Consider the following 27,831-nt stretch of genomic DNA (forward strand, 5'->3'; position numbering starts at 1 on the left):
GTTCTGGGTTCAGTGCGTCCAGTATAGGGAGGAGGGTCTTCACATTAACTGCCAGGCCACAGTGAAGAGCCAGACAGACTCTACTGGCTCTTGTTCCTGCAGGACAGACAGCAGGCCTTCCTGTAGTACCAGTGAGTGCACAACTTCACCCGCAGGACAAGGGCACAGTTGGCTGTCGCTTTATCCTGACAAGCATCCTCAGCTGGGGAAAAATAGAAAACAGACTATTTTAAAAGACATAAAAGATGTGAAACTTTATTTAATACAAATGAATGATGTAAGAATCAATACATTAATTATATAATTATTATAACTTTTTAAATGTTAAAATCACAATAGCAATAAATAAATAAAATGTTTTTTGCTAGTTTAATAGCAGAGAGAGTTATAAATACATAAAGTACATAAATTTCAATATTTACATTTATATTTCCCATGTAAGAATCAGTTTACTGTAATAGTAGAGAAAGCTATATAATAAATACATACATACATCCATTTAAATATTACAAAAAAATTCATGTAGAAAAACAAGAGAAAACTGTATTATAAATAAATACATTCGTTAATTCGTAAAAAAAAATTTGCTGGGAAACGCCAATCTTCTGATGAGCTAATCAGCTCAGCGCACCTGAAGCTCATCAGTCTTGCCTTTATATCCCGTGTGTTTGCTCTTGTCTTTTGTCAGATCGTTGTGGTGCTCATGTCTGCTGGTTCTCTCTGTTCAGTTTGTTGTCAGTTCTCTGTGCCAGTGTGTTTGCTTCCTGTTCTGGATTTTTTCTGCCTCACTGTTTGCTGGATTAGGCTACTTGCTGGATTTACCGATCAGCAGACGACGCTCGGCCCATTGCAGTCTCCTCTCTGCCAAGGCCTACAGTTCTCCATTTTCAACCCATGACACCTGACTCCATCTCTCTGATTATTTACTGTTTATTAAATAAACTGTTGAACTGCATTCATGACCGAATCCTGAGTTATTTCCTTGGCATAATTAAGATTTCAAAAGATTTATCTGTTTGTTTGGTTTATTATATAGGACAGTGTAGATGAGACAGGAAAAAAATTGGGAGGAGAGAGAAGGGAACAAGACAGGCAAAGGACCACAAACTTATAGTTTCTTGTAATTGTGACTTTCATTTCTCGTAATTGCAATCACATAATATCTCATAATTGTGGCTTTATCACACAATTTTGCATTTTTATCTTCTCACACGACTTTATGGGCCTCATTTATAAAAACATATGCACAGCACACCCAGACAGAAACATAGTGTCAGCCCAGATCCGGGCAGAGGTGGACAAAGTACACAACTTCCTTACTTGAGTGAAACTACAGATACTACTGGTCAAACATTACTCCGTTACAAGTAAGTCGTAAAGATCGATTTTTATTCAAGTAAAAGTACAGAAGTACTTAAAAGAGTTAGTAAAAAGTAAATGTCAATGCATTGTTGTATGTAATACTTACAGTACCTTATGCCTCTGAATCTATGCCTGCCCTCATATCAATATCAAATTTATTTCTAGAACACAGTTCCAGTAGTGGGATTGAATGTGAGATTGAATAAGTGCACTCAATAACGTCCACAATGGTTTCAGACACCCAAATGGTTGTTCCCTCAAATAGTGCCCTATTTTAAAAAAATGTTAGTCTTTTAGTATGAATATGTTAACCTTACTGTTATCTATAAGATAGTGTGCTCTAAAACAATGACAAAATTTGCATTTAGAAGACCAAATCCAACGTCAGATTGACATTAATCTCCAACGTTGGACAGGCGTTGTATTGTGGTTGAAAATGAAAATCGGGTTGATGTCAGAAACCAACATCCATCATTGGATGTTGACGTCAATCTGACGTCGGGTTCTGACGTCAACCCGACTTTCATTTCCAACCAAAATGCAACCCCTGCAACCAAAATCATCCCCTGACTGACGTTACTACTTTCTACCCAAGGACCTTGACAGAAATGTAGTGGAGTAAAAAGTACGATATTGGTCTTTCAAATGTAGTGAAGTTAAAGTAAAAAGTTTCCAGAAAAAATAATACTCAAGTACAGATACTCAAAAAGTGTACTTAAGTACAGTACAGTAAGTAAATGTACTTTGTTACTGTCCACCTCTGGATCTGGGCCACATCTGGTACATGTGGATTTAACGCATACCAGATGTGGGCCGGATCTGGGCCGACACTATGTTGCTGTCTGGGCAGATTTCAACTTAGAGTGTTGAAATCCACGTCAACGTTCATATTTATAAAAATGGTCTTTGAAGTGGAAAAGTTAATTATATTAATTAGGTGGCATTTACAAGGTGGAAATCTGAAATCATTCAGCTGCGCAACATTTTAAGATCATTTGCGATGTATAGATTTCACATTTGGAAGAGAGGCGTACTATGGAAGCAAATAAGAGACATAACTATTTGAAATTTAACAGCCACTGAATACTTAGTTTTGAAATATTTTATTTTGAAAAACATTTATCTGAATTTATTTGCTCTGAATTCACCCCTTTGAAATTATTTTACTTTGGAAACCATGTATCTGAATTTATTTGTTTTGTTTAAAAACTTGAATTTCAATTTTAATATTTTTCAATGCTCACAAATTCAGATACAAAAAAAAATCAACTTACAGAATTTCAGATAAAATAGATTCAGGTTGATCAAATTCGACTGCTCAAATTCAGATCTCAAATTCGACTGCTCAAATTCAGATCTCAAATTCGACTGCTCAAATTCAGATCGAAAAATTCAAGTTAAATATTCACATGGGAACATCCGGGCTATACCCAGGATAGGAAAAACAGCTGAGCCTGTGTAGAGACAGAGCGTATTTAAGCCACGCCCACACGGGGCAAAACAATCCAACCGTCTCCATTGACTTTGCATTGCGAGAGGCTGCCTCCTTATAACATATAACAAAAGACAGAAAAATGCATAAAAGCTGCTGTGTGACAATGTGTACAGCAAATAAGCTAAAAAAAAAACACACCAGAAATACAGTTTTATAAGCTTCTGAACATCAGCAGGAAGAATGGGTGTACATTTAATATATCTCCTCTTCTCAGGTTCACATAGGGTGGTGAAATAAGCAATCGACATGGTTAAAATTATGAATAATTTTTTTTTTTTTTTACAATATCATGTCGCGTTTTCAGTGGGCGTAGTTCTCTCAGAGTAGTTCGAGAAATAGTTGCGCTCTTTCTCAATTGATCCACTTTTATGTCCTGAAAACAAACCGTTTTTGGGGTCGACAGCGTATAAAAAATCATTTCTGGGTTATTTAGCTTGTTTGCTGTACACCTTGTCTCACAACAGCTTTTAGACATTGTTTTGTTTTTTGTTATAAGTCATAAATGACAAGGAGGCAGCCTCTCGCAATGCAAATCAATAGAGACGGTTGGATTGTTTTCCCCCCGGTGTGGGCGTGGCCTATCCTGGGTAGCCCGGATGTTACCATGTGAATATTTAACTTGAATTTTTCGATCTGAATTTGAGCAGTCGAATTTGAGATCTGAATTTGAGCAGTCGAATTTGATCAACCTGAATCTATTTTATCTGAAATTTTGTAAGTTGATTTTTTTTTTTTTTATCTGAATTTGTGAGCATTGAAAAATATTAAAATCGAAATTCAGGTTTTTAAACAAAACAAACAAACAAATAAATTCAGATACATGGTTTACAAAGTAAAATAATTTCAAAGGGGTGAATTCAGAGGAAATAAATTCAGGTAAATGTTTTTCAAAATAAAATATTTCAAAACTAAGTATTCAGTGGCTGTTAAATTTCAAATAGTTATGTCTCTTATTTGCTTCCATACGTACGCACATTTTCTGTGTTGACATTCATTCTCTGAATCACCCATAGGACATTTGAGAATTGATCGTAAGATCAAATGTAGTATGGAAAACATTTTATAAATGAGGCCCCATTTCCCATAATTGTCCCATAATTTCCAACCAACGTATAAGTTATATTTTTGCCATTTTATGCCTTTTTTAGAATCAATGAAGAGGAGAAAGGGGACCGGGACAAGCATAGAACCGGTGCTAAGATTTGAACTGAGGTTCAAATTCCAGAGGACTGTCTATTTGACTAAAAAACGTAACAGTGGAATGGCTGGAGTGTTTGGGAAACCTGTTTGGAAACAATCATGGTTTTTGCAGTACGGCTTGTTGCACAGAGATTACACACTTCCCCTTCATAAGGCAAGTCTTTGCAGAGATGTAGAGAAAAGTGCTTTAAGTAGATCTCGATGAACATCAGTGACTGCAGGTCTGTACCATGTTCTCCCAACTAAATCTCTGACTGAGAACAAGGAATGTCACTGCTGTCCAAAAACACAAAATTCGCTGCCAAATTGACAACATGCATGATGCACTTGCCCTGCAAAGCTTAAAAACAACAAAGCATTAATCTGGTCTAAATTTCACAGGAATTAGCTTGTGTTGTGCCAAGATAGATTCACATGTGCTTTTAATTGAGCCAAGCGTTTTAACACGCACTCGTTGCTGTGTTTCATTAAAAGGTACAGCGTAAACTACTTACAACTGGCATGATCAAATAATCGCCTTGCCAGAGTGCGTCCTTATAGCATCTTTCCAAATAAAGATAGATTGGATTTCTTTTCAGTTCTCTCAGGGCCTGTCTTGTTGAAAATCTGCTGTCCGTATCAAAGCTTAGACCATCTCAAGCTGGTCTGGAAACCTCAATCTATTTGTATTGTAGTGCTGTGGTTTGCTTTAACAGTACCTGGTGGCTCAGTGGTGCAGGGCTGCACCTCACAGCTCTGTCTGGCCTCTGGTCTCAGTGTTGAATCACAGCTATGGCCCAGTTCTTCTCCTTGATAACACTTGACCTCTCGCACACGCACTCCAATCCCACATGTCTTACTGCACTGCATGGCACAGACATACACACAAACACATGTGTGAGCGGCTAACATTTTAATGAACTATTAACCAGAACAGAGAAATCACAGCCTGTTTGCACTGATGACTTTCAAAGAGGTGCAAAAGCAAATATTTTCTAAAATGTTGGTCTTACAGAAGCCCTGTATAATTAGGCTGGGTTAGTCATGTGCATCAGACACCATACAGAAGTGTTTCTTAAAGTGCTGACACATTCATTTCAGGTCTGTTGTCCTTGATGCATGTAGCACTCCTCACATAGAAGTCACTTTTAAAACAAGCAGCTGCCTGTTGGTCAATGTGGCAAATTTGTGTGACCAACCTGCACATGAGCAAAATCATCAAAATTGTGGGGAACTTTTACACCGTCACATGAAACTCCAGATCGTGCGGATTCCTATTTAAATGACAGGATTTCACTCGCAAAATTACCCCAAGCAAATGTGACTGCACCTTTAGGAGGCGTTCACATAGGACATGTTCTTGAGCTCACAAGTGCGATTTCATGTCTCAGAATTGAGACTTTATTTCTCACAACTGCAACTTTATTTCTAGTAATTGCAACTTTTATCTCTTGTCATTTTAATTAAATCCCACAATATCTCATAACTGAGACTTTCTCTCGCAAGTTTGACTTTATATTGTCTCACAACTTAATTTCTTGTAATTGTGATTTTAAATGTCACAATTTCCTGTAATTGTGACTTTTTATTGTAATTGCAATAAAATTCTATACTATCTCATAATTCTGGCTTTATCGAACAATTTTGACTTTTATCATCTCACACAACTTATTTTTGCATAATTGCGAGTTTAAATCCCACAATTTGTTGTAATTGTGACTTTATATCTCACAATTGCAACTTGATTTCTCATCATTGTGGCTTTTTTTCTTGTAACCGAGGTTCCCTTTCGTAGTCACTTCGAGTTACGTCGAAATGATGACGAAATGGGGTTCGCTTATCATCCTCGAAGCCTATCATCTTCGAAAGGAATAAAACAAGCCAATGGCCAGGAAATGCCATGGGTCTGCGGAATTTGCATGGCGTAACTCTGCCCCACCGTGTGGGTATAAAAGGAGAACGCCGGCAATATGCAGATATGTTTTCACTTCTCTCCAGGTGTTGGTGTGATGGCGATTTCCAGCGAGTGCACATTCCCTGCGATCTGTGCAGTGATCTGCCAGTGTGTGTGTGGTCTCCCTGGTCGCTTCAACACTCTGCGGAGATTTAATCCTCTCTTAAAAGAGCAGTGCGTGGCACGTTTTTTTAAAGATGCATCGACCGTGCACTTCTGGTTGCGGTCGACTCCTATCTGACTCTGATGGGCACAAGTGTTGCTTTGCGTGTTTGGGCTTAGAGCACGCTAAAGCAGCGCTTGTGGATGACTCATGTTTTCATTGCGGGAAACATGGCCATCGTAACACTACGGTCAAGACTCAGTGATCTTGCAAAAGTGAGAGTCCCCTCATCCACACCCCGATCTACTGTTTCCACGGGAGCTGGTACTTCGGCTGGTGGCCAGGGTGACCTGAGGGTGACGGTGTGGCACCAACAACCGACGATTCGTCCTCGGGCCACATCCCTCCAGTGTTACAACCCGCAAGCTGTCCGGATGATATCCCGTGCTCGTCCTGGTCACATGACGCGGGTGGGCCGCGGGTGTCATTCGACGGTCCAGAGGAGGATGCCATGTCGATTGCTGCATCACTAGGTGGGCAGGAGTCCTCAGGAGATGACGATTCGGCATCGCTGCCGCCTTCGGGTGCGCCAGCATTGCCCGAGTCAGATCCCGAGCTGACGGCCATCCTTTCCCGGGCGGCCGTGAGCATTGGGTTAGAGTGGAACCCTCCACCCTGTCCCGAGCGCTCACGGCTAGATGATTGGTTTTTGGGTGCGGCCGCTGACCCCCGTCGGCGGCCAACCCCAATACCTTTCTTCCCGGACGTGCATGAGGAGGTCACGAGGTTCTGGAAGACACCCTTGTCTTCTCGTGATCGCTCGGCGACCTCCTCCGCCTTTCCTCCCCTCGATCAGGCCGCTGCTAAAGGGTACACTGGGGTCCCCATGGTGGAATGCTCTGTTGCGATGCAACTGTGTCCACAGAGTGCTTCTTCCAGTGGTGACCCAAAGCACCCCTCCAAAGCCTGTAGGTTTTCGTCTACTCTGGTGGCGAAGACCTATAGAGCCGCGGGGCAGGCAGCCGCCTCACTGCATGCCATGGCCACTCTGCAGGTCTACCAGGCCCAGATGCTCAGGGACATGCATGAGGGGAGGACTGACCCAGGGCTCTTTGATGAGCTGCATGCCGCCACTGACCTCGCCAAAGAAAATGACCGCACGCTCCCTGGGTCAGGTGATGTCCACTAACGTGGTCCAAGAGAGACACCTGTGGCTCAACCTGGCTGATATGCGGGACGCTGAGCGAACTCGTTTGCTCCACGCTCCCATATCCCAGGCTGGCCTCTTCGGCGGCGCGGTTGAGGACTTCGCCCAACAGTTCTCAACCGCCCAGAAGCAGACTGAGGCTATTAAGCATATTCCTCCCCGACGGACGGCTGCTGCCACTACCCAGCCGTCGACACAGAATCCTCAGCCTGCTCGGCACTGAGGGCGCCCTCCTGCGACTCCCGCCCCTCCCGCACGGCCCCAGCAACAGCCTTCACCCGGGCCGCGTCATGGAGGAAGCCACAGGAAGGCGCCACAGCCCTCTCCAGCCCTGCGCCCTGCTAAACGCCAGGCCAAGCGGCGCTCCTAAGATAGGCTGCTCAGAGATGGTCAGCAGTTCTTTCCAGGAGATGGTAGCAGGACCACTCCTTCCCCCGATGGAGGGCCGGGTGAGCAGCACCCTAATGTAGTTAAAGAAAGAACTGACATACCCATCTCTGAGCACACAGAGTTCTCGGATGACAGTGTGCGCTGCCCACGGGCCTCGCTTCTCTCGTCCCCCTCTGTCACAGAGTTCTCGGATGACAGTGTGCGCCGCCCACGGGCCTCGCCACTCTCGTCTCCCTCTGTCGCCAGACCCCTGGCAGAGCAGGCCCCCGTGGAACGCTGGTCCTTCCCTGGCCTCCTCTGTCAGGACGCGGCTAATGACCGTGCACCGGACCGCTATGCCACCCACGTCCGGGGCGGTCATTCCGCCTCGCTGCACCACCGAGGGGACGTCTGTGGTTCGCATGACCCCGCTGGTACAGTCCTTAGGAGCCTGACTAGAGCTTCCCAACCTGTCCCACTGGGTCACCCGAACCATCAGGCTCGGCTATGCGATTCAGTTCGCACGGTCTCCTCCCCGCTTCAGGGTAGTCCGCTTCACTATGGTCGGTGGCAATGCCCCTGTCATGAGACCGGAGGTCGCCACCATACTGGAGAAGGGTGCGATCGAGACTGTCCCTCCAGCCGAAATGAGGTCCGGCTTCTACAGCCCCTACTTCATTGTACCCAAGAAAACCAGTGGGTTAACCGCCTCTTGAACCGTTCCCTTCACAGGCTTCCGTTCAAGATGCTCACGGCCAAACGTATTTTCGAATGTGTGTAGCCACAGGATTGGTTTGCAGCGATCGACCTGAGGAACGCCTACTTCCATGTCTCCATTCTTCCTCGACACAGACCGTTCTTGCGGTTTGCTTTCGAGGGGCAGGTATACCAGTACGCGGTTCTTCCATTCGGGCTAGCCCTGTCTCCTCGCGTCTTCACGAAGGTCGTCGAGGCAGCTCTTGTGCTGCTACGGCAACACGGGATTCGCATCCTGAACTATCTCGACAACTGGCTGATAATAGTTCACTCTCGAGACCAGGTTTGCGAACAAAGGGATCTAGTGCTCCGGCACCTAGCTCGTCTGGGCTTTCGGGTCAACTGGGAAAAGAGCAAACTTTGCACCGTGCAGAGGATCTCTTCTCTCGGTATGGAAATCGACTCGGTCGCCATGTGCGCGCAGCTTACGAGCAAGCGCACGCAGTCACTGCTGACTTGCCTGAGACAGTTCGAGGGTAAGAGTGCGGTTCCACTGAAACTTTTTCAGAGGCTCCTGGGGCATATGGCATCCGCAGCAACGGCAACGCATTAAGACAGCGCTCCTGGTTGCTTTGGCCTCCATTAAGAGGGTAGGGGACCTGCACGGATTTTCTGTAGATGAAGCGTGCCTGGAATTCGGGCCGGCCTATTCTCACGTGATCCTGAGACCCCGGGCTGGATATGTGCCCAAGGTTCCCACCACTCCCTTCCGGGACCAGGTGGTGAACCTGCAAGCGCTGCCCCTGGAGGAGGCAGGCCCAGCCTTGGCATTGCTCTGTCCAGTACGCGCCCTCCCTCCGTGCTTATGTAGACAGAACGCAATGTTTCAGGACCTCTGACCAGCTCTTTGTCTGTTATGGTGGGAAGCTGAAGGGAAAGGCTCTCTCCAAGCAAAGGTTGTCTCACTGGATAGTGGACGCCATTGGCTTGCCAGCAGCGAGGTCGACCATGCCCCTTTGGTGTGACAGCACACTCCACCCAGACGTAACGTCTCCGTTCCCTACTTAGGGAACGAGGGTTACATCCGTAACCGAGACGTTCCATTTCTCACGGCGTGACTATGTCTCACAATAGTGACTTTATTTCTTATTTTAAACAGGCTTCCATAAATGACCAGTAGGATGTTGAACATCTACTCAATGGAAATCAAAATTATAACTGAGATTTTAAATTGATTTGTAATGTTTAAAAATGGCACACGACATTTTGTGTAATACATAGTATTTTGAACTACACTGCCACAGCATGAGCCTAATAAGTAAAAATCCCAATGAAAATGCTACATATGGCATAAATTGAATTCTATAGAACATATAAAATGTAATAATGAGTTTCCAAACCAGTTAAACTATAATAACCACTCCTAACCTGGGACCAGGAAGTGGTGAACCACTTGGAGCAGGGTCTCTCGAAACAGGCCACACTGTCTGCAGGCCTGAGGGATCTGTCACACATCCGTTCGGGGAACTCCTTGAACACACCACCCTCCAGCCCTGCACACACCACCTGACGCGTCTTCACCCCACGGCCACATGTGGCATTACACTGGGAATGTTCAAAACAAAATACTACAGTAAAAAACTCATTATACAAATAGTGTTGTTATCGTTCACTAAAACTAAAATCGAAGTAATTAAAAATATTGATAAATATTGTAATAGTATATAAATAATGCTAATAACACAGCATAGGAGATGGATGGGAAGAGTTAGCATTCATAAACTGCAGTTCAGCTCACCTGTTCCCACTCTTGTTCCACCCAGTGGGCATGGCAGTTTTTGTCTCCGCACGGATGCACCGCCAGCGGCTTGAGCTCTGGATCACACTGCCCATCAGAAATCACCTTCCCATTACTGTTCTTACACACCACGTAGCGTCTCATCCTGCCCTCCCCACACGGCCCTGAGCACTTAGAGAGGGAGAAACAAAGACACATAATGTCATGTTTAATGGACAATCTATTTGAAGTTTCTATGTGATATTTTACAGGATGTTTTCTGAAACCCACCGGCCCCCAGTCAGAGACGGTCCACCTGCGGTCACAAGGCGGCCCCTCGCACTCTCTCTGGCTGGCCGGTCTGGTGGATTCGTTACAGAGTCTGGCCTCCATGGAGCAGCGCACCTCACGGCTCCTCACCCCACGACCACCGCACCGCGCTGAACACTGTCACAATGAAAAACACTACGGTTACTGCCACATTCGGCTCACTATGGACACTTTTCATGGACTGTGATGACGCATTTCCACAGTTATCAACATCACACATCTAGTAAAGTGTTTAATAATTTATTTATTTTTAAATACACATTTATGACTCTAAACTTTGTGTTATATTACCTTGTCAGTAAATTACAAAAAAATTTATTAACGCTGCTGCGAGGGTGTTGTGATGGGAAATCTTTCTCTCTTCTGACTGCTGTAATCAATCTCTCTATATTTTTCCCTCTTATGGAAAGTCGTGGAAACACTATTGTGTATTTTTTCTTTTGCTATTGCAAATGCAAATGCAAAAATGATATTTGCTGTCTTCTCTCATTCACCGCTATAGAAGTTTACCCAACTATGACGAATTTTGCTTCTGAGAACGGAGATGTGGGTCCATTGGGTTTGAAAGGCACATCCCTTGTGAAAAATTGTACTGAATGTGAACTTTTAGTGTACTTCAAATCTTCAAAGTATATGCAGATAATATAATATTAATGAAATAAAAGACCACTTAAGTGTACTTAAAGAGAGTATACTTTTATGACTGTTTCTTAAAACACTTGATCATTACAAATATGTAGTTACAAATATTATTAAATGCATAACATACAGGTTTTAATAGATATTTAGTTAACGATAAATGTTTGTCAGTACATTTGGCAGTACACTTTAACCATATTTCAAAGACAATAGAAGTATTGTCAAATAAATGACTTATTACATAAAAAAAGTTGTACTCAAGTGGGTTAAAAAAGCTCTCTAAAGTTCAGCTAATTGCATTTAATTTAATTTTAAACTATAATACATTTTTATTTAATTCTAATTATCATGCAATTAAGTGTCTGAAAACATTACATTATGTACGCACTTAAGTATATTCTTTTAAAGTATATTATTTCTGTAATAAGAACTATTTTTCTCTTTTTTAATTTCCTTTCCACAAGGGTTTTCTGTAAAGCTGATTTGGAGCATACAAATAAACTTAATTGAGATCAATGCAACTAACTGTGCAGGCATACGTCAATTTTGGCATCTAATATTCAGTTCACATGCACATTTTAAATAAAGTCTTGAGACTAAAGGCTTTACACACTGACCTCAGACCAGTCTGAAATCTCCCACTGCGGGCCGCAGCTTTTGCTCTTGCAGGCTTTCCGTGTCATGGGCTTCTGCAGCTCGGCAGCCTGACACAGCTCATCATACACAGTGCTGTCGAATCCCGGTGCCATCATCTTCCAGCAGCGCACCGTGCGGAACTGAAACCCCTCCCCACATGTCCGGGAACACTCGCTCCAGCGACTAGTTTCCCACCTGCCTCAGAATACAGAATACCTATAGCATCTGCATCTATGGTTAAGATGCTGTTCCAAACATCTATGCTTAAGAATTGACTTACTGTATAATGAAGCAAATTATATTAAACTCAATTCACAGCATTAAGTGTCAGTATCAAACCTGGGCAGGCACTCTTTCCCTGTGCAGAACTCATGTGTGGGCTCCGGCCTGGTCAAAGCGTCACAGTAGCTCTCATCCACCTCTGACCCATCATACTTCACACATAAGGCATAAGAAGTGCTTATACCTACAGACACAGAGCATAAGGTCAGGTTCATTGTGTGTTTGCAAATGTGTATCAGTGTCTGTGTATATGTTTCTGTGTGTGCTTGTAATTTCACCTGTGGTACACGTTGAGCTGCAGGGTGCATACGCAGATACCTTCCATCTGTACATGTCGGACATGCTGATGTCATGATCCAGAGATTCCACCTCAAACTCATTACTGCCGGGGTAGGAGAAAAGAGAGAGAGAGAAAGGACAGAAAAAAGTTTGTGAGAAGTGCTGGTTCAAATGACTGATTCTTTTTTTTTTTTCAACTTTTGAAATGTCACAGAATTAAAAATTATGTATTATATACTATATTAAGCTTATACAGTGTTAAAATAATGTTTTTCATCAGTCAACATATTTATATTTACAGGGAAGAAACAAGTATATTTTAACAAGGAAATAGACCTTTACATACTATCATACAGTATAGACAAAATATGCAGATTTTTTTTGTTTTCACTTATACATTACAGTTATATTGTAGCTGTATAACTGTACAATTCTATACTGTACAATTCTTTTTTTAAAGTAAATAAATTGGTTTAAAGAAAATTGTGTAAATAGTTTTTTTTTGTAAAACAAAAAGGGAAAGTATAGAAAAAATTCATAAATAAAACTTAACATTACATTTAAAAATATATATATATTACATATATTATATTAATATATGTTCATTCTTTTGTGGTTGGGACAGTGAAAATATTGGCAGGCCAAAAAACAAAACAAATAAACAGCTCAAAAAAAAAATCCTGGCGTAGTTTGGAAAATTAATCAGAAATTAGTTATTTCGAATTAGTAATTTAATAACAACAAGACAAAATATGAGATTTCCACAAGAGTTTATATGCCATTTAACTGAATAGGGTGAGACTGGCATTGGTCAACTGAGTTCCAGTTCCAGCTCTTGGTCCTTTCCCAATCCTGTTCCTGTGATTCCTGTCTCAATTCAAACACATTGAATAAAGCCAGAAAGGCACAAAAATATAGCTTTAAAATAAATAAATAAAGCCTGTTGGTTTAGATTGCATAGGCTAAAATAGTGCACATAACTCATCAGACCTTGAATTCACCCACCCTGACACTTTTGTCGCTTTCACACTTATATGTATGTTTGCTTAAGTCTGAACCAGAATTTGAATTATTGAACTACATTACCATCAATACAGTTACAGCAGAAAATGTAAATCCCATGAGTTCCTGCATATCCACAATTTAAGAAAAGGCTCATTTATTTTTCATAATTTCATGTTAACTTGCCCTCTGAGAATAGAACATTGAAGGCTGGGAAAGGAAAAGTGTTCTACCTTTTTTCTACCCTAACACGCACATCTGTGGAAAGGATGCAGTGACGTTTGGAAAGATTGGTGCACATTTCCATTCATAACAACTCAAGCCAGACCATGGCAATAAATATGTCAGAGCATTCATTAAAAGGCTCAATCCTCTCAAATGCCCTCTGTCTGACCTCTCACTGTGGGGGGTCTGCACTGGCTCCACCTGGTGGAGCAGGAGGAGGTTGGACTGGTGCTTTGTGGAGTCATTAGTCCTGGGCTCCGGCTGAGGCTCTCCATCTGAACCGTGCATGTCCAGGCTGCCCGGGTAAATCTCCAGTGTCAGGCTGTTGTCCAGTGAAGAGCTGGAGTTGAGCTTGATGATGGCACAACCTGAGAGTGCAGAATCGTCTTTACAGGGCTGTCTGGAGCCTGAGGGCCATTGCGCCCCATCATAGAAGAGACTCTTCAGAACTGGCATAGAGGTGTGATTGGAGTCACTGGAACTAGACGAATCACCGTCAATCAAGTTGGAATCAGGACCTGGACAACAGCAAAGCATGCTTAAATGTGAAATCAGTCATTTAGTCCTTCGGTTCCCAACAGGGGGGTCGCGGCCCACAAGGGGGCCTCAGCGAGCTCTGTGGGAGGTCGCGTCATATTTTGAAAGGTTTGAGCAATGAGCATTAAATAAAAGTCCTTAACTTTTTTCTGTTCAAAATTTACAAAATGTCTATAATGAGCGAGTTCATAATGAATCCATTTTCCAATCCGTGTTTTTGCCTTATCCTGAACCACTATGGTACACCTATAATAAGTGTTTACATTGGGACTATTTTACACTGGTTCGGATCGCTGCCGCTGCGGAGTAGCCCAGTACCTGCGTGACTAGTCATAGACGTGCACAGAGAGATGTAGTTCTGGCAACAATGTTCTTCCGAAAGACGCATTATTCTGTTAATAAATGCAAGTTTATTATCGCTCGCTATAGCGCCAAAAGCGTAAAAAATAAAGCCTCACATTGATAAAGCCTCACAAATAACATGCAAGTATTGAGGCCCCAGACAACAGTCATTTAGTAATAGCCTATATTCTTTCTTTTTTTTTTACCTACACACCAGTGTGAATATTTTTGTTTTTGCATTTCAAATAGGGCCAATTTATAGTCTTCTCCTAGGCTTACGTTTTTAAATTACAAAGGGCCTACTGATGTTTTTGTTATTGTATTTTCAGTATTATAGGCTATTATTTGTGCATAAACATACCGTTTGTTTGGAAAAAAAAACCCATATTTTGTCATCCTTGTCATCCACGAATACTTCTATTCAGCGAGCAAGGATGCATTAAATTGATAAAAAGTTACAATAAACACATTTATTTTATAAAAGATTTCTATTTCAAATAAATGCTGTATCTTTAAAAATGTATCACGGTTTAAAAAAAAATTCAACATTGACAATAATAACAAATTATAATGAGTTCTGAAGCATATTGTGACACTGAAGACTCTAGTCCAGCTTCACAGGAATAAATTACTTTATATATATATTTAAATAGAAAACAGTTATTTTAAATTGTAATAATATTGCACAATATGAATGTGTATACCATGTGTGTTTTGATCAAATAAACGCATCCTTGGTGAGCATAAGAGACTTCTTTCAAAAACATTAAAAAAATATCTTACAGACCCCAATGTTTTGAAAGGTAGTGTATTTAATTGTACAATGAACAATGTTTGTTTCATATTGGCAAAATATTCCCGCATTTGCATCAATCATGAACCATACTGTAGTTCACATGAACAGAACCCCTTTTTCCGAACAGACCCATGGGTAATTCCCAAGCAAAACAGCTTTTACACAAATCAAACTAAACTAAACTTTACCCTTGTCTGCACCAAAACCTGTGTGAAATGCAGACCTAAAATGTGAAAGCAGAATGAAATGCCAACGAATGAACCCAAAAAATTTTCCCCCTTAAAATAACTTACCAAAACTGCCTTGTGCCTCAAGATGGTGCATTTCATCATCAAGCTCGTTCTGGAGGACCTCACTGGCAGGTCTAAACAACACCAGACCAGGGAGCTCACTGAAGTTTACAGAGGCCTGAAGTCCCCACAACAGCTCCTCATGGCCCACATGCACCTCCACGTTATCTTGGGCTACCAAAGAACTGCTCTGATTGTTTTTCTTTCCATATTCCTTTCGAGCCTCGATTTCATTATGAGTGGAGAAGAGCTCCGTAGAGGACGCGTTAACCTTCTGCTCTGCCGATGAAGGGTCTTTGGATGTCTTTGACATCAGATTGCTTATTTGAGGTTGCTCAGGGGTGGAGGCCATGGGAGGTGCCGCTCTCAACTCTGGAGCTCGAGGAACTGTGTATTCATATGTGATGTAAGGCATCTTTCCATTGAGGTTGTAATACTGCACATAAACATACAAAGAAAAAAACAGACTGTACTTAAAAAAGTCAAGCCACATTTATTATCGCTTTATAGATTGTTTTAAAGCAGCTTCACGTTATTAAACAGGAGAATAACAGTGTTAATGTAAAATTCATCATTTATGAAACAAATTCAATTTTAGCTGTAAAACAACTCTACAGATAGCGTCATTATTCAGCATAATTTAATTCAATGTTGTTTCAGTTCAGTAACTGCCAGGGCCCTATCTTGCACCCGGCGCAAATGACTTTGTACACTGACGCATGTCTCATTCCTATTTTGCACCCTCGCAAAGCGGACTTTTCCCTCCACAGACACACGTCGGTTAACTAAGAAATACACTTGCGCTCCCCGCAGAGGCGGTGCCAGGGGGGGTCTTGGGGGGTCTCAAGACCCTCCCAAAAAATGCTTTGACCCCCCATTTGACCCCCCACCCCCTTCCTGATTAAGAAAATATATATCCGGGATAAATATTTAAAAATGTTATCTTCAAACTACGCAGAACAATAATAATTAATAATTTATTCGACATACAAAATATATAAACATAAGAATCACGTTCCCTCTAAGCTGCGCGCGTGCGCGGTCGTGCACTTCTGATGCCGCGGCCGTGCAGAAAAGAATAATATGCCACGCAGAGGACTGACGCGAAATGTGTGGGGAAATCCATTTGATTGTATGTGAGAAATAATTGCAGTGCTCAAACTGGTGAGTGCAGTTAACAGGTTTCAAAGAAAGAGAATGATGTGAGCGCGTGTGATTGGCAGTGAGTCGTGTGTGCGGAGCAAATATCTCAATACGAGAGGCGACGAGAAACGCAAAGACATGTGAAATAAAATCACAATATCATGTTTTACAGAAGAGTGTTTTGATTAAAGTGGTGGAAATAACGGATGATGGACACAGGACGGTAACAATTACACACCCACCCGCGTGCAAACTCAAAATACATCATTAGTTTACATAGACTTAAATAGTTTCAGGCATGGTTAGATTAGGCTACTATAAAAGAGTTCACATATTCACTTTTCTTGAAAATATTTAGCTATTAGATCTAGCTATTTACAGTAAATGCTTCAGTTTGTTTTCATATTATAGTAATATAATATGAAAACAAATTGAAGCATTTAAACTGATATATTATATCACTTCAAATACTTCAATTCATTTTTTATATATTATATTAGGCATATATTTTATTATATTATAAGCCTACATAAAGAATCTCACAAGGGTATTGTTTAGGGCTCATTGCCATTAAAAAGTTTGAACCCCCCTGCTAAAGAAAATATAGGCTAGGAAATTCATAAGCTATAAACAATCATTTAACTTTGATGGTTTAATGCTGCCTGTACAATTAATTGACTGTACAAAAACACTTTATGGTTTTCCTAAACCATCTCAGTGTAACAGCTTAATTTTCTTTCATAATATATTATATTATTGTAAAGAATTGAACTGTCCTGCAGAAGATTTTGTAAATAATTTTTCATAGGATTTCTTAGTAAAGACTGGAAACAGAGGACACCGAGGAATTGGAGGATGAGGAGGATATAATTTTGTAAATATGTTTTCTGTCATGGGTGTGACTATGGCAATTAAAGTTCAAGCATATTGTTTGCAAACTGCAATTCATTAATTAATTAAAAACAAAGTAGTTGATATGCTGTGTTGTTTTTGTTAAGTAGCAGCAATATGCAGTTATTAGCCGTCTTCACTGTATTTTTTGTTGGTTTTCATGAGACCCCCCTTGAAATGACCAGGACCCCCCATTGCCCCCCCAATCAAAATTGTCTGGAGCCGCCACTGGCTCCCCGGGGTGGTTCAGCGCAAAGAGGAGGCGTGTTCCGGCGCAAACTTTCCCTCATGCTATTTTGCTGTTCTATAAAACAATTGCGCCACTGACCAGAAAAAACCTAGTCTAAAGTCAGTGGCGCGTTGCGCGTTGTTTATTATGCTATTTTAAGGGCGCATGCTTGACCATAATCAATGTAGCGTGTGCACAACGCGCATACACGTTGATTCTCTCATCTAAGCAGCAGTTTTCATTTTTGCAAATCATACATTATTACGATAGACAGATAGATAGACAGATAGATAGACAGACAGATAGATAGACAGATAGACAGATAGATAGATAGATATGTAGCAGGTGACATCAAGGGAGTAAAGTTGTGAATCAAGGGGGTGTGGTTAGCCTAGTATAAAGCTCAGTGGTAGGAACGAGAATAGTAGGTGCGTTTGTTTCTGGTCGGCGGAAATCGATCGACACTTGTGGTGTTCATATGCGAGAGGTTCGCCTGTGGATTTCTTTGGATCTTTGAGACAGGTATGAGTTGATTCGAATTATTAAATTGTTTTAATATGGGGTGATTGTTTTAATATGAATAATAAAGTGGTTTTAATGTTTGTATTTTCAGCTCTATGGAGCCCATTTGTTGCTCTTGTTGTAATTGAATTTGTTTGGGGTTTTTTTGTTTGTTTATTTGGTTTGGGTATTGTCTAGTCCGCCTGGGCGATTGAGCTGGTAATCGGGCCCAAAAGAAATGGGAAAGGCCTTTGGGGCGGACTAGTTTTCTTTTCTTTTTGTTTGTTTGTATATTGTTTGTTCCCCCACTATTTATTACTGCAGCACGAGGATGCTACTGGCTTAGTGTTTGAACAGAGGAACTACTTTTGCATGTAATTTATTTTGGATTAACTGAGTGATTCACAAGGTTTTGTTTGATGAATTTACCTTATGGTTTTTTTTATTGTGTTTTGATTCTTATTTTGCTGGGTGGTTTAGAGGCTCCTTCTGTTCGGGTAGTTTGTGATGAAAGCATCCTTGTGTGTGTGATATACTTTTTGTGTAAGCCAAAAATAAACCTTGATGATTTTTCTATTTAATGAACCTGAGTCGTGTTTTGTTTAGTTAACGGTGGGTCATGAGATAGATAGATAGATAGATAGATAGATAGATAGATAGATAGATAGATAGATAGATAGATAGATAGATAGATAGATAGATAGATAGATAGATAGATAGATAGATAGATAGATAGATAGATAGATAGATAGATAGATAGATATAGATAGATAGATAGACAATTTATTATAAAAGCATACATGTAGCTTACACATTTACCCAAATTATCATACGCCTGTTTAACAGAAGTTAATTTGGGTGGGTTTCTCCATCCCCAATGTCACTTCTCTGTGTTTTACGGCCCTGACGAGAACTTTGTTCTCCTCGGCTGTGAACCGCTCCTGGCGCGCGCCTGGCAAATCCGCCGTTATAATAGGAATCCGCTTTAGAACAAGCGCACCTGCTCTTAAAGGGAATGTGAGATGACGCTCTGATTGGTTTATTTCACGTTACGCCCAAACCACACCTATGAATAATGAAGCTACTTCAGACCAACCCCTTTTAGATTTGCGCCAGGCGCAAGAGGCATTTATCCCGCCGGGAAAATAGCAACAGCACCGGGATCCACCCACAAAGTTACTTGCGCTTTGACACTTGCGTTTCAGATCGTTAAAATAGGGCGTTAAAAGTCAGTTCAATGTTGATTCAATTCTGTTCAATAATAGTGTTGATGTTGCAAAGTTACAGTTATTATTCAACTCAATTCTGTTCAAATTTTGTTCTCATCCGATAGTGTCAGTGCAGTTAAATATGACTAAATATTAGTTGACCTCAGAATTAAAATATTTGAATAATTTACTTACCCCCACGTCATCTTTCTACAGTCGAAAAGAAATTAAGGTTTTTGAGGAAAACATTCGAATTTTTTACAAGGGAAACATTCGCATCGCAGAGCTAGTGCAAGACGAGCATTTGTGGTTAAAAAGTATGTAAATGTTAATTTTTTTTAGAAAATGACAGATCGTTTCGCTAGATAAGACCCTTATTCCTCGGCTGGGATCGTGTAGAGCCCTTTGAAGCTGCAATGAAACTGCAATTTGGACCTTCAAACCGTTGTACCCCATTGAAGTCCACTAAATGGAGGAAAATCCTGGAATGTTTTCCTCAAAAACCTTAATTTCTTTTCGACTGAAGAAAGAAAGACATGAACATCTTGGATGACGTGCGGGTGAGTTAATTATCAGGACATTTTAATTCTGAAGTGAACTAATCCTTTACTTGTCTTTAATTATACATACTACATACTGCTGTCTGAGATATTATCAGATGGTCACATATGAGATAAAATAAAAACATGGTTGTGATTTTTACATACCTATATACCTACCATGACATTCAGGGCCTGATGTGTGGGACCCTGAGCCATGATGTACTCAAAGCCATCAGAGAAGAGGTTAGCCGGCCTCCTATACTTGAACACTGTCCCAGCAACATGGAAGTTCTGTGGATTGTCAATCACACTGTTCCCATTGAAGAAGAAGTGACCAGCTTCATCAGAGAGAGCTAGAAGATAATGAAAGATACATTTAATCACTCTTTATTGTTCTCTTTGCCCAGCAGAATTTTGACTGATCCACCAATGAAACTCTGACCCAAAATATTTTCAGTTTTCCGCCGCTCTATGATTTGGATATCAGTGGCACCAACTGGTATATTGGTTAAGAACACATAACCTAAATACACAAAGACAAACGAAAACATTTTAAATTATTTGTTAAAATAATGCTTGTGTTTAATGACTGTGTCAAATGAAACATCTTCATTAAGGGATAGTCCATCCAAAAATAAAAATTGTCATTATTGACTCACCCGATGTCATTCCAAACCCATATGACTTTCTTTGTTCTGTAGAACATAAAAGAAGATATGTTGAAGGTTGAATGTTGGTAACCAAACAATTTCGGTTCCCAATGACTTCTATTGTATGGACAAAAAACAACAACAATGGATGTCAATGGGAACCAAATCTGTTTGGTTACCAACATTCTTCAAAATATATTTTTTTCTCTGCAGAAGAAAGAAATTCATACAAGTTTGGAAGAATGTGAGGGTGAGTTAATGATGACAGAATTTTAATTTTGTGGTGAACTATTCCTTTAATTTATTAAATGCATGGAAAAAAGGAAACTCTAAGGTCTACTCTAAGCAACCCTTAATGCTAACATAAGATATACCTAACTGTGTGATCCCTTTCCGGTAAGATCCTGAGACACGATAACAAGAACCTCCGTTTCCACCACAGACTCCACATTTGTCTATGGTTTTACTGGAATACAATTTCCCATCACACCCTACTACCTGCAACAAAGACAACAGAACAGTTAGCACTGAACTGAAAGTTTGCAGTGATCACTTTATGACACCAAAGAGCTTAAACCAGCCGGTTGCATAAACAGCTTAGCCTAGTCTTAAAATTTAGTCACCTAAATTTTTTCCTCAAGACTGGTCATAACTTTTTTAAGTAAGTTACATGAGATGGTAGATCGGTCTAATTTGAATTGGAAAAGTTAGATGGAGATTACCCGTTGGTTAACAGCAAGTTGGTCAAACTAGTTCTTCAAACATAGTCTTAACATAGTTGCTAAGTTTATGCAACAGGCCCCCTCCATCCCTGATCTCTATCCCATTAGGTCACACTTCCTTCTCATTTCCTCTATTTTTACATTCAGATTACCTTTGCTGCTATCTAACACTATTTTAAAGTTAATCTTTAAAATCACTAATAACTTAATAACACTGTTAAATGTAATCTCTAGAAATACTAAAATTAATTTCTAATTTTCTTTTTTTTATATTATAATGTTGTGATGCCTAAATACATGTGTAGTGAACCATTTTTATTTATGTCAGTTTTTTTAAATGTACACTATGTAACTGGACAAAAGTTACATAGTGTACGTTTAAATTAATTTTAATATTAGGGGTTAGTTATTTTAATTGTCAGCCTTAACATAAATAATTATCGGTCAGAATTTAAAATATTAGAACATAATCAATTTATATTTAAATGTTAGCCCAACAGATTCCATGTTTCCATGTCTGGCTTTATTATAAATGTCGAATAAATGTAAGTGTGAGCTTATTGATGATTCATGATTTCAACACAAAACGGTTAGCTGAGACCCAATGCTATCAACCAATAAAAATTCAATTGAAAAACTGCTTTTGCTACGATGTCAAGCATCCTACATATAGCATTAATGTAGCCTTCTTGCTTTTCAGGACCTTGGCTTCTTGAAACTTGGAAATGATCTTTGCACCAAATATTATTCTGACACACCTGACACTGTCTCTCGATGCAAACACCCTGGTAGATGCCGTCCCTGCAGAAGGTCCCGTCATGGGCAGGCACCAACAGCTGCCTTTCTCCTGTGGTTGTGGTGCACTGGAGGTCACATGGCTTATTGGAGATGTTGATGTAATCATCTGAACAGGAGGTGACATCAGCAAAACATCATTACGATCTAGGCTTTAGAGAATTCCTCTAGAGATAATAGGTCTTTATGGCATTGAGAGGCCTCTTTTGTACATAGGGGACTATGGGCTGAGGAAATAATCCTAAAGGGGCATCTGTGAGCTATAATAGAGCTGGCCAGGGGCCAAGACAAGAAATTCAGAAGAGTCTAGAACACTGAAAGGCTAAAAGATGGAGAAGGAGAGCAAATGAACTCAGAACACTAGAGTGATTTTTTTTAAAAAAACAGAGAGAGAGAGTGAGGTGGAAAAAGAAAACACTGAGAGACGTTTTTTTTACCCGGATAAAGTGGAACCCACTCATAGTGCTTCCTGCCGAAGGCTTTGGCATTGAATTGAGAGCACTGGTGCTGTTTGAAGCTGATTCTGCTGTTTGGGCACGGCTAGGCAAACATCCAGACAACAATAAAGACACAGCTCGTGAGCCAGGCAGCAGGTCAAACAGCCTGCAGATATTAGAGCTTCAAGCCAACAACATGTGTAAAAATGCACAGTTATGCCAGTTGGCCTGGATGGAGTATTCCACCCAGTAAACACAGTCACATTATTATGGGTTATAATTTAATTATACACAAGCATCTTTATGAAGATAAACTTTAGGTCATACCTGGTTAGTACACAGCTGATACTGTTTGGATGGTCCAGTGCAGAAGGAACTGTTGATGTTGTGGGTCGACGTCAGTCTGAAAACAGTTCATCTGTATATAAGTCCATCTTGATGGGACATAACATTTTTACTCATTCATGAAAGGATCTGCTATGGTGGACAACCGATCAATTAAATACCTAATATCAGCAAATAACAATAAATCTTTAATATGGACTGATCACCTTTATGGACAGGTATCCCTATAAAATAGCAATGTTATTTCAGGTGTTTTTAGTTTTTTTTTTTTTAACTACCTGACACCAGTATTGGACCAAACCGGTCAAGGCTGGGTTTTTTTTTTTGGTTAGCACTTATTTTAGTATTTATATTAGCCTATAGTTTTTATTAATATTTTGAATTAGCTTTAATTAATTTTTTTGTCATTTTGTCATGTGCTTTTGTCTCTTTTTTTTTTTTTAAATATTCCAATTTGGGTTAGTTTTCATTTCAGTTTTAGTTTCAGTTCAGTTTTAGCATTTATTTATTTCCAGTAAGCAATTTTAGGGCTTCATATCAAACTTATTGCAGTTAGATGTCAAGGCAAAATTGCTGTTTAGTTAAAAGTTGTTCATCTAATATTTATTGACTTTTGTGAATTGAAATAAAGCTAAAATAAAATTCAAAATAAATGTGTTTAATAGTTTGTGTTTTAGTTAACGATAATAACCCTACTGGGAACCTCAGCACACTAGCATCCCATACCTATGGTAACCACCATGCAAAACACAGCATGTGCCACTGGGATCTCTCTAAACGTATCCATATATGATTCTCCTCATCTTTCTAGCTCTCTCCGCTCCGCTCCCTCCCCCCACACACACACCTTTCGCTGCCTCCACCATACTGGGAAGTGCTAATGGGAGCCAGCTGGACTGGCTCAGCCAGGGCCCTTATCTTCAGTGGAATCTCCTCAAATTGTTTGACCATTTGCTTTAAGAGCCATTTTATAAATATGTTTGTCATTCTGAGCAGAATTCCCTGTGTCATGTGGGCCAGTGGATTGATTTTAATTCCACATGACATTCCTCTGGGTGCTCTGGAGGATATTAGTCAAAGGGGAATTCTCTCCCACTTCCCCCCTTTCTCATGTGAGGGTTCACTTGGGTTAGTCTGGGTTCTGGTATAGGCTGAGGAAGGGAAACTCTGTTTTATACACAGTTTATCTTCAATGGATGGGATAATTGTTCACTATTTTCTCTCTTTCTCTTAAGTAAATAATAAACTAAAATAAATACTAAGTGTAAATAAATTGATTAAAAAATAATAATAGTAATAATAATAATAATTAAAGTCCCCATGAGCAAAATTGACAATTCTTATTTTCATGAAATATTGTCGTATTCATTATTAATGATTTATCTATGCACATCATTATTTTTTAAATCCATGTGCTCTCATAATCTTTCTCTTGCAGCAACATCTCTACTCTTCTCTGATGATGTTTACTGGCGTGAGGGCTGGACAACCTGTCCCTCACATGAGATCACAGCAATAGCAAACCACAACTATCAAAAGATCCAATCAAAATCAAGTCCCATGTCCTACATTCTTTCTTGTTTGAGAAGCCGTTTGACCCGGACATACATCACAATAGGGCAGAAAAGACTTTCACAACTTAAAGTCATGCTGACTTTAAATGTAAACCAGTTACAGATCAAAATTGTTCATGATATCAAAGTAAAAACGTTAAACAGAGACTGAGCATTCAGGGCCAAATAATCCAACATTAAATTAATTTTGTTAGTTGATCGTGAGTGACATTACCCGGTGTGAAAAGTGGGTTCAGACCAGGGTCAAATTGACAGCTCTCAACCCATAGTGGAGAACCTTGCACAAAGCATCAGACTTGTCACTTCTGATTAGTACAGATTCAGAGGGTCTTTTTTCCTCGGGTGAGCTGGATCTGAATGAGCATGTGTGTACTAGTTAAGAGTGGGTTACCTCTGCTGCAGACAGTGACGCTCTTGAGAGCGCACTCCTCCTCCGCAGGTACGGGAACAGGTGGACCAGCTGCTCCATTCACCCCACCACTGAGCTACCTCGTCTGGCTGCCTCTGGAAATCCTCCCTCCCCTCACTGCTGTCCTGGCAAAGACAGAGACACAGTGCTTCACTGCTGCACACTTGCATGATAACATGGAAAATCTGTAAACAATGGCCATTATTGTCAGACACAACCACTTCTCTGTGTAACTTGTGGATAAAAGCTGTCATGACTCTCAAGGCACTAATCAAATGTTGTTGTTGTAGTACAGGTCTTGTTTACTAAAGTATGTTGGACTCAAGTATTAACTCAAGTATTAAAAACTGTTAAGACAAAAAGCAACTCAAGACATAAATAGAATAGAGAGAATAGAGAATAGAGAGCAGAATAAAAAAAAGAAAAATAGGACAGTAAGGAAAACACTTTGGCTGAAATTGGAAACAGACTGGCTGTCTATGAATTCAGAAACTCAGACAAGCCTAGAGACATTAAAGATGAGATAGACTTTGTTACTTAAGAGAGAGAAAGTGGAGGGCAGTTTTAGGGAAGAGATGGAGACGAAGGTGGATGGAGCCCCCCTAACGGCCCAGATGAAAGGGCAAGCGACTGTAGGCAAATTAAGCAGACTCCTGTTGTCTAGACAGCAGGTTAATCACTCCTCTTCAAGCCGTGCATCAGTGAACTTTAACACAGGCACGGCTCCTTGGAAAGTCTTGTGAAGCTCTCAAAGAGAAGAGCTGCCCAGCATGGTTGATCTCAAACCAGCTTTAATGGTCAACGTTTGGATTTTGGTATAAGGAGGCGGATTTACACAAAGACCATTTTCTTCCTAGAGCTTTATGCACCCGTTGACCCATCCTGAATAGTGTGCTGTTTAGTCCACAACTGACATTTGGAAAGTTATGGTATATTTTAGCATGAAATCCACTTATTTGAAAGTGACATTTTCACATAGATGTGCACTAACTGTCACGACTGAGTTTTTTCACGACTGAATCTTTTTAGAAGCATGGTTACAGTAGAATACGGACTAACAGTAGAATATGACCCTTAAAGCAAGAACACTGACTATTACTGCAGGCTTGTAGAAATGCATAATCATGGGATGTTTTGTAGTAGGCTACGGAGGTTTGGCAGCCCCCCTCTACAAACCCAAACAGCTTGGCTAGAGCCACAGTATCCCCCGCCCCAAACAGGGGATCTTAAGGGAATCTTGTCCAAACAAGGGTATGCCCATATGTTTTTTATCCGAATGCCCTCTAGATGTTTATATTCTAAATAGACAATAGACTTTTCTCCACTTTCTAATGCAGTCCTAAAATGGAGACCCCCTAGGGAGACCACATGGGCCCAATGAGTTTCGAAATGTCACTTCAGTTGAGTTTAGTCTGCTGATGCTAGAACACGGCGCCGGTCAGGTCGAACTGGTTATATTAACATTCTCAATGAGCATTAAAACATCTTTTAGTAACAGTATTGCTTTCAAACAGCATGTATAACGCCCATAAATGTTAGACCAAACAACTGAGCGAATAACAATGCTCTATTTATGGACAACCATAGGGATTCGTGAACGAATCGTTCTTTAGATTCGGATTTTTTTAGTGAAGCGGTAGAAAAACCTGTTACAAAACCTGTTTGAACCATTCACGAAACGGACTGAATCAGCGCCAGCGGTTCTCGAGTCAACATTGAAACCGCTCTATCGAAAATGTGGGGGAAAATAGTATGATTGACAGCTTTATAAACACAGATGTTGGTTTTAATAAATAACATCCAAAAACGTTTCCAGCCGAGCGATGTAAATTAATTTAAACCAGTTTAGTATAAATAGGCTACAAATTATATTTACGATCAAAACTACTTTTGTTTTGCTGAATAATGCCTGAAACAAAACGAACTGAACACAAGAAAATACACAAGAAAAAAGGATAATAGGAACGCGCGGTGACGTATGTCGACTGATTCAGACTTTTAACAAGGTGCTTTGAAAATAACTGTTCGAAAGAACCGATTCACGGAAATGAGTCGGACTACCCATCACTAGATTAACCTCGAATCAACTCATGCAACAGAAAGAAAAGTTGTCACCTCACCGGCACGGAGTAACTTTACAGAACAGAAGGCAAGTGAAAAAGACATTTTCAATAGGCAAATAAAAAGTGCTCACTATTTGATATTCTCGCGAATGTCTAAAACGTGCGTGTGGGTTAAATCGCGAAGAAAAAAAAAGTTATATTAATGTGCAGTTTTAATTATGAAATTCCAGACATAAAAACTCTGTCTGGGCTTTGATCTCAGAATCCAAATGAGCTCAAAACGCTGTATAAAAGAGCAATGCCGTGCTCGTGGACGTGGTCAAACCCGTGTTTTGCTGTGAAAGTTTGACGTTACTCCCGCCACAGAGGCTCTTCTCGCTTCCCGCATTTTAACCGGCATTTGTAACTGAGCGCTTATTCAAAGCAGCGTTAGTAGATCAAGCTTACGACTTCAAGCCCAAAGAGTGTTTCACAGCGATATACAAAAATGAACGCGATTTACCTTAACATTTGCACCTGCTGCTGTATTAATAATCCATAAGTGTAAGACAAAGTAGTGTAGAATATGTCCGAATCTTGCAGTCCAGAGACAGTACATGGTTCATTTGAGAACAAGGAGACCTCGCCCCCCTGATCTTAACCAAAGACTAAAGAGAGAGAGGGGCTCGCACTTTGAGGTCTAACGGTGAACCAAAGCCTTGATGCATTAATGGCTTTACAACCTGCTGGAAGAAAAGAAAGGGGGCTGGTCAGACCCACTGACTGTGATTGACCTTGTAGATTTCAAAGTACTGCATCCATCTCTATGAGGACCCAGAAACA

The 27,831-nt window shown here is 40.5% G+C and overlaps 1 protein-coding gene across 2 annotated transcripts; it reads right to left on the bottom strand.

The window, feature by feature from the left end:
• si:ch211-267e7.3 (ADAMTS-like protein 2) lies at positions 1–27,831 on the bottom strand. 2 transcript variants are annotated; one of them, XM_056244669.1, is made up of 18 exons: positions 27,512–27,831; positions 24,929–25,066; positions 22,946–23,021; positions 22,619–22,721; positions 22,145–22,290; positions 21,039–21,162; positions 20,457–20,537; positions 20,192–20,367; positions 15,504–15,936; positions 13,705–14,053; positions 12,308–12,411; positions 12,087–12,213; positions 11,729–11,942; positions 10,434–10,589; positions 10,164–10,334; positions 9,794–9,970; positions 4,756–4,900; positions 1–202 (listed from the first exon to the last, which is right to left on the bottom strand). In XM_056244669.1, exons 1-18 carry the CDS (start codon positions 27,517–27,519, stop codon positions 81–83), a joined length of 2,850 nt encoding a protein of 949 aa, XP_056100644.1. In that variant the 5' UTR covers positions 27,520–27,831; the 3' UTR covers positions 1–80. The 2 variants fall into 2 exon arrangements, with proteins under 2 accessions (XP_056100644.1, XP_056100643.1); XM_056244668.1 differs by having other exon boundaries at positions 24,929–25,071.

The sequence above is a fragment of the Rhinichthys klamathensis genome, unplaced genomic scaffold, assembly GCF_029890125.1.
Source record: "Rhinichthys klamathensis goyatoka isolate OS25496 unplaced genomic scaffold, OSU_Roscu_1.1 h1tg001043l_1, whole genome shotgun sequence".
NCBI lineage: Eukaryota > Metazoa > Chordata > Actinopteri > Cypriniformes > Leuciscidae > Rhinichthys > Rhinichthys klamathensis.

What these genes read in the sequence shown, in the direction of transcription:
- si:ch211-267e7.3 (XM_056244668.1), bottom strand. Translation starts at nt 27,607, where the DNA reads ATGTACTGTCTCTGGACTGCAAGATTCGGACATATTCTACACTACTTT. An exon ending in GGGAAAGAGTGCCTGCCCAG is followed by an intron (nt 11,943 to 12,086) that starts GTTTGATACTGA and finishes ATTCTGAGGCAG; the next exon opens with GTGGGAAACTAGTCGCTGGA. An exon ending in CCGTCTCTGACTGGGGGCCG is followed by an intron (nt 10,335 to 10,433) that starts GTGGGTTTCAGA and finishes TCCCTCTCTAAG; the next exon opens with TGCTCAGGGCCGTGTGGGGA.